This window comes from Carassius gibelio, chromosome B17, assembly GCF_023724105.1.
Source record: "Carassius gibelio isolate Cgi1373 ecotype wild population from Czech Republic chromosome B17, carGib1.2-hapl.c, whole genome shotgun sequence".
Taxonomy (NCBI): domain Eukaryota; kingdom Metazoa; phylum Chordata; class Actinopteri; order Cypriniformes; family Cyprinidae; genus Carassius; species Carassius gibelio.
Genome location: NC_068412.1, coordinates 22,614,290 through 22,622,121, shown reverse-complemented (window position 1 = coordinate 22,622,121; position 7,832 = coordinate 22,614,290). Strand labels below are relative to the sequence as shown.

The 7,832-nt window shown below is 35.1% G+C and overlaps 1 protein-coding gene across 2 annotated transcripts; it reads right to left on the bottom strand.

Moving 5' to 3' along the window:
- On the bottom strand, nucleotides 1–7,832 carry si:ch211-266g18.9 (transforming growth factor-beta receptor-associated protein 1). Of its 2 annotated transcripts, XM_052580991.1 has the most exons (13): nucleotides 7,668–7,832; nucleotides 7,082–7,574; nucleotides 6,850–6,955; nucleotides 5,993–6,187; nucleotides 5,698–5,852; nucleotides 5,435–5,517; nucleotides 4,976–5,320; nucleotides 4,828–4,885; nucleotides 4,595–4,738; nucleotides 3,722–3,862; nucleotides 2,585–2,744; nucleotides 2,022–2,443; nucleotides 1–1,920 (listed from the first exon to the last, which is right to left on the bottom strand). In XM_052580991.1, exons 2-13 carry the CDS (start codon nucleotides 7,511–7,513, stop codon nucleotides 1,774–1,776), a joined length of 2,388 nt encoding a protein of 795 aa, XP_052436951.1. In that variant the 5' UTR covers nucleotides 7,514–7,574; nucleotides 7,668–7,832; the 3' UTR covers nucleotides 1–1,773. The 2 variants fall into 2 exon arrangements, with proteins under 2 accessions (XP_052436951.1, XP_052436950.1); XM_052580990.1 differs by having other exon boundaries at nucleotides 6,850–7,574.

Here is a 7,832-nt window from a genome sequence, read left to right as displayed (position 1 = left end):
CAAGAGTGGCAAGATATTTATTTTTAACAGGAATGGACGCTTAAAACTTTATGCAACAGTGAATCACTTTGACATATCACAGTCTGTCTGGTATTTTCTGATTTACGTGGATAACATATTTGAGGCATTTTGTGATTTATATTTTCATGTCCACAAACTAAACAGTCTGGTTTGAGAAATTGTCCACATAAGGTGGCTTGTCTGGAGAGCACCATGTTCTGAAGTGGTATACTGCCTGGGTTTGTCAGGCTGCCAGTTCCTCACCATGCTTGGGCTAGAAGCAGTCAGCACTGAGCCAACCTAGTCCAGTGGGTGTAAAAGAGATGCTGACTTGTTTATAATATAGTTTGCTCTCTGGAACCAATGTCGAGGCCCATAGTATGCAAAGGTCATTTCAGCCAAGAAGACATACAGCCTCAATGAATCTACATGAAGCATGAATGAACATGGCTGAAAGAATAGTTTATTATTATTTATATGGGCATGCCTATGCTTTGGCCTGTTCTTGAATAATATGGGTGTTATAAAAGAGAAAATGACTGTAAAATAATGTAAAAAAAAAAGTTGAGTTAATTTGACAGATATTAATACTTTTATTAACCAAGGATGCATTAAATTGATCAAAAGTGTTAAAAAAATATTGTTTTAAATTTAAAATCTATTCAAAGAATCCTAAAAATATATGTATTATGTATGCCAAAAATATAGTCAGCAGCATAACTGATTTTAACTTTAATAATAATGGCCATATAAACATAGTATAATGATTTCTGAACGATCAAAAGACTGGAGAAGTGGATGCTGAAAATTCAGCTTTCCCATCAAATGAATACGTAAAAATAAATATTAAAATAGAACAATCTAAAGTTATTTTAAATTGTAAGAATATTTCACAACCTTACCAGTTTTCCTGTCATTTTTGATCCTGTAAGAGACTTCTTTCAAAAACAATTTCGACCTTTGCAATGCTGAGAAAAAAAAGTGTAATATGGTCAGAATCATAAGTCAGAAATCTGATCCGTTTTTTGCAATTCTGAATCTTTATCTTGCACTATAATACATTATTCTAATAATAAAACTATAACATGTTTTAATGTGGATAAAAATATTGTCATTTGTGACCCTAGACCTCAAAACCAGTCATAAGTTGCACAAGTATATTTGTAGCAATAGCAAACAATACATTGTACAGGTCAAAATGATTGATTTTTCTTTTAAGCCCAAAATAATTAGTACATTAAGTAAAGATCCTGTTCCATGAAGATATTTTGAGCATTTCCTACCGATAATATATCAAATTTCTTAATTAATAATATGTATTGCTAAGGACTTCATTTGGACAACTTTAAATGTAATTTTAATTTTTTAAATATTGTCCTATCCTAAAAAAGAAACTCTCATATATCAATGGAAAGTTTATTTATTCAGCTTTCAGATGATGTGTATTATAAATCTCAATAAATAAATAAAAAATTACCCATATGACTAGTTTTGTTGTCTAGGGTCACGTTTGTCCGTATGCATTAAACTGTACAACATCATCCCAGCTATATATTGTGGTGGAGTATATGTGCAGTTGTTGTGGGTTTCCTGCTCGTATTGTGGCTTGCTTTGTTGGTGTCTTCGCATGTTCTCAGCAATTTGTGCTAGTAATTGCCTACTGTCCAAGTAATTACAGTCTTTATTGTAGGCAGCCTAGTAAAACAGCATCTGCTTAGAGTATAACTGTAAAGTAAAAATGTGAATATGAGTGAACAATAGTGTCTTTGTTGTTCAGTGTCCGCTTTCTCCACCGTGACAGGATATGTGTGTCAGCTCTCCTGTCGGCCTGCGCAGGAACTCGGGCCCTGTAAGACGTTTCTGGCATGAATGGCAAACACATCCTCCGTCAACTCTGATTTTTTCATGCGTTGCTTCCATCTGGGAGCATAAAGAATACATTAGCATTGCATGTTTAGGTTAAATTGAATATTTGAGTTTATTTTCCTCACGTAAATGGTTTCATTCATAGTACGCCTCACCCAGACATGCTTGTGTCTTAGGGTTTCCACCTTGGCTAGGCTCATCTCCAGCCCTCTCATTCTTTTGTCATGCACCGTTCCTCTCAGTGATTCACTGAGGAACCGCAGAACCAGTTTAAGAGACCAGGAGTCCGGCAGCACCCTCAACACGCTGACTAAATCGAAAGACGCTGCATTTTTGTTCAGCAGATCCACTGCCGTGATAACATGTTGACAGGACTCGAGGTAGATTTGAAGCAGGGAGAGAAACACTCCCTGTGTGAACTTCCTGTCTCGTCCTGCAGAGGTCCTCCGACAGTAGCTTTCAGCAGCCTGCTGGTCTTTTTCTTCGTGGACCAAAACCTGCAGGGCCTTTTTGTGTTTGCCAGACTTCCCAAGTAAAATAGCTCTCTCCACATGAAGAAACGAGGGTGTTATTTGGTCTGTGGTAAGAAAGGGTATTGTGGTTTGTTTTATCCATGAACACTTGCAACAGTATCAAATGCCTTTAAGTTTGAATTTCAGGTATATTAGTGTACAGTAATTAACCTATTAAAGTCTTTATCTGAATGTATTATGCTCACTATATATGGCGTCCACGTTATAGAAAGGAGATTGCCAAAGTATTTGCTGTAGTTTATGTCTCATCTCTTCCTTGCTTGTTTTATTGTTGTATTCATCCTCAATCGACTGCAGTATCCATTTGACATATGATGTGACGAGCATGGTATGATGCTTTTCTTCCTGTGAACAGACAACTGGCTTGTTAAATGCATTGTTCAGTCATGGAAAACTGGCATTGAAGGGGTCATTTTTGCAGAATCTTTTGTCACTTATTTTTTTTATACTTTTTTTTTTCCTGTTATTCTAAATCATTATACTCTCTCTGACTGTTTCTTTTTTCTGCTAGTTTTCTACACAATTTGTACACTTAACTTTGGTTCTCTGGGACTGTATTAAAGAAACATCCTAATTCTAGAGTCCTATCTGTTTAGTAACCATTGTGATTTCAGTTTGAAGCTAGTTAGGGCTTAATTTGAGACTTCACTTTCTGTAATAGGATCATGAGATATTGAAATGATAGCATTTATCCTGCTTTCTCTCTATTACATCACTGTGAATGGCCGGGTAAAGCTTCTGATCGTCCAGGTCTGATGTGTAAACGTGGACGGTCATGTGTTGATGCAATGCCACAAAACTGCAGAAGTTCAGAGCGAGTCGGTTTTTCATAATCAAGTTTCACTAAGATATCTTTTTGACTGTTGAGGAAGTGTTCTGTTATGAATATTACAATTTTTTTCATATTAGATTTGTTATCTTTAATTTTAAAAAAAAATGCCAATTGAAACTAAGCTGAAATACAATCAAAAACATATGATGAAAAAAATTAATGAAAATTATAAATCTAATTTTAAGTAGTTATTAACTGAAATAAAACTACATCTCCAAAAAATCTACTTTTTTGTTAAATGTCAAAGTACATAACAAAATGACTAAAAATTAAACTGAAACTCAAATAAAAAAGGCAAAATATTAATAAAATATTAATAAAACTATAACAGTATATCAGTAATACTAAAATAACACTGTTCTATACATATAAGCATGTGTATGTCCGAATGCCAATGTAAATTAAATTCCTGGTGACCATCCATGAACACTTGCAACAGTATCAAACACATTTCAGTTTGAATTTCATTAATTACAAGTGGATAAGTCACCTTGCTGTGTAATTCACTGACTAAATATTCCAAGAAGAGAGTCAGAGCAAGTGGGTAGCTGGAGAGGATGGTAAGGACTTCTTCTGGCGCAAATTTAACATGGCTGCTTGTATGCTTCTTTGTAAAGATCAGTATTCCAGCCTATATTAAAATAAAGAGCATGTTTTAAAAAGAAACACATAGCTTAAAATGCAATAACTCTGACCTTCAAAAGTTTAGTAGTAAGATATATATATATATATACCCACATTTTGAATGTTGTATTCATCAAAATGCATCACGGTTTTCACAAAATGTTAAGCAGCACAACTGTTTTCAACATTGATCATAATAAATGTTCTTTGTTCACCAAATCAGCATATAAAATGATTTCTATAGGATCATGTGACTCTGAAGACCGGAGTAGTGATGCTAAAAAAAATTTATCCTTACTGACACAAGAATAAATTATATTTTAAAATGTATTAAATTGGACAATAATTTATTTTAAAGCATAATATTTTTTTCAAAATATTACTGTTTTTACTGTATTTTACAATACAACACAGTTATAGGTAAAAATTGATAGCCTGAATGCACTGTAAGTTGCTTTGGATAAAAGCATCTGCTAAATGCATTCATTTATTTAATTTGAATTGATTTTCGATCAAACAAATGCAGCCTTTGGGAGCATAAGACACTTCTTTCAAAGATATTCACAAAAAATATAAATAAATGTAAATAGAGTATTATAGCAAGGGTGTTCTTAGAGCAACTTCCATATACATAATAGTGTTTCTTTTACTGCCAAGGGCAAAAGAGTAAACTAGACTTGAATCAATCTGTGTAACTCTGCCCTCTGCTGTTGATAACTAGTACAGTTAATATCCTTGCCTCTTGGTCTCTCTGAAGAACCCAGTCTACAAATTTCCAGATGATGGGTTTATGTTCCAGATTTGAGAGTGTATTAACTATATGCTGGAACACGCTGATGTGTGAGGGGTCCTCGCTCTGCTCTTCCACAATTTTAACCCAGGTCTAAAAAAAAAAAAAGAGAAATAAATGTACTTTCCTTTCTGATCCATCTTTCGTCATTGCTCTTGGATCTTTCGAAGATTAAAAGATACCTGAATTGCATTGAAATGCTGGCCTTGACTTTGATAGAGCAATCCAAGTGTAAAAAACCTGAAATGGCAGCAAATTAGTTTGGCTTCTCACCTGAAAACAGAAAATAGCCTGTGAACACTGAAGTAGCATTAATTGATGAGCACGAACCTTCTGTGCTGTTCCAAGTCAGGCACACACATTTGGAGGTTACAGTTATTCTGCGACGACACGAGCTGGTCCAGTTTGCCGTATTCACCTTGTTCCAAATACAGCTTAAAAAGTGCTGAGTCGATGTCCTGAGGACACATTTGGCCCTGTCCTGTTGGTCTGACTTCTCTCAAGAAGTCATCCAAGAAGATTAGGTACTGCTGATATGTCGGCCAATCGTCCCGACTTAACATCCACAGGTCCTTGGCATTGCTCACTGCTGTTGTCTGAGGTGTAAAGTCTTCACTCATAACAGGCATAGCTGGATAAAGGCTAATGATTTCCCGTGGGTCTAGTTCACCTTTACTGAAAAATTATAGTGGAAAGGTGTAGGATGTCGAAACTAGTAAACTTCACAAATGACATAAAACTGAAAAAAATATATATATATATTGTAAAACACATTAAGGCATTACTTACATAAAAAGATCTTTTGCTTCAACAAAAGCCTCTCTATAGAACTTTATCATTCCAGATGTACAGATGACATTTTTATGCAGATCCTAAAAGTAAAGTGATGAAATCAGGATAGATGTCATGCAACTGATAAATATATTAGTTTTCACTCCAATTATGAAGTTAGACTATATAATACATACATATACAGTACATATTTGAAAAAGGTAAGATAAACATCCACTTTGTAATTTGTAATTACTTAGTCATTTTTCATTGGTTATTACCTTGTATGAATCTTTTGGCAGGAGATCTTGAAGTCTGTCCAGCAGCATCAGAGCTTCATCAACTCTCTGATTCTTAACAAGGTCTTCAATCTGATCCTGCAAAGGAACTGGTGACAGCCGATGAATCTCTTTGTCAGCAACAACAAAAACACTTTCTATAACAGAAAAAAATGTGCCATTAAATAATGTAAAAGAAGTAAAGATACAATACATAAGCAATTAAGAACCTAAGAGAATTTACTATGACTTCTGATGAATTATTTTTGAAAGATTGATGTTGGATTGTAAAATGAACCTTCTGTTGAGACGAGAGATTTGGCACTTTGTAAAGGGACAGTTTGCTTCAGCTGCTGGTCCAGAATGCTGTAGATATAAATAGTCTGATTCTGTAGCGCTAGCACATATGGGAAATGAACTGCAGCATCCACCACTCCATCAGGCCACTGTACTGGAGGATGCTGGGAAGTGCCATTCTTCATCACAAACATGCCTGCGGGTCATATAGAATACTTTTACTTGTTACTTTATAAAGCAAATAAATATTTGCACTAATTATTTTTTTAAATGTAAAGGTATGTATTATATTATTTTTTTATTTGTTTACTTTATAGACGTTCATTAATGGAGTTTTCAGTTTGGTCAGTTAAATGTGAGTTATTTATCCTAAAATTCCAAGAATAAAATAATTGAAAAAAGGGGAATTAAAAAAAAAAAAAAAAAAAATTGAATTAAATTAATTCAATAATTTAAATACAGCTACAAACTGATGAACAAAAATATATATCAAAAGTATACTAAAGGTAAATGAACTTCCATAATACTGTAGCTCAGATTATCTGGTCTTGGAAAAATGTAATCATGTTAATAAATCTCTTCTGCTTAAATCTGTTCTGAAACTTTATAGGAGACACATATTAAATAATAAAAAAGTATCTACAAAAAAATAATGTTTCCTTATGGGGACTTAATATATAATTAATTATTGTGAGTACATTCAATAAAATGTTATGTCATTTTAAGCATGCAGATAAAGGCCTTAAATCACTTTTTTTCTCTTGCACTGGCATATTTTTCACATCTTTTTGTTTACCTTGTTTTGCCACTTAAAGTTTAAAATGTATTTTATAATTGTAGATTTATTTTTATTCTTACCCAAACATCCAGGCCCATTCAAAATGAATTCTCCTTTTCCACATTTGTTGGCAATGATATTTTGCTTTCCCAGGTTATGTGGGAAGAGATCGAGGGTGGTTTGGCTCTGATAATCATGGAGAAAATATCTGTCACAAGTGGCCACACACAGACACGTCCCATGCGCAGCCAGAACCACAGGTTCCTGCGGCAGAGCCACCTGTCTCACACACTCCCATCTGTCCACACACACCTTATAAACGCTCACTGTTTTCCTCTTGGTCGAAGCTGCAATGAGCTCAATGGAATCAGTCTGAACCGCTGACTCACTGATACAGAAGAGTGACACGTTCTGTATTTTCTTCAGGGCAGGAAGGAGTTCCAGGGAGAACATGTTAAGCACCGTGACCGAACCGTCCCAGAGAACTAAGAGATGATTCAGAACAGGGACCGCCGTCAGCTGGCTGACTGCTCCGCTTCGGCCCATCTGTCTCTTCCCCACCTCCCGCACTGAAAGGCTTTCTTCAGCGCTTGTGTTATTTACAGTGAGGTACTCAACGACTCCCTCTTTGGTCCCTATATAGAGGTTTTTACCAAAACACTCCAAACACTGAATGCTGAATTTGTCTCTGCCTTTCCCAGTGGGCATTTTTTGAAAAACTAGCACAGGGGTGAAGACTTTCATGGTTATTTACTCTTAATCTAGGCCTCAGCTGCAAAAATACACCTAAAAATAAATGAGAAACCTAGTACATAGGGCAGAGAAGGAAAACAGCATTTATTAGCTCAGATATCTACTTGCGTTAAAGCTAAATAAAACAAGTAAAGAACGGTCTCACCTCATTAGCGTAGAAGCTGTCAGCTTTATGGAAGTTTATTTTTTACTCAAGTGTATTTTGACCTTGCCATGTGACTCTCATCCTGAGAGGAAGTTGGTGTCAGCAGTTTTTTTTACTGCTTTTACTCTGGCTCTGAATGGATGGTTGGTTGCACAATGCCAAATG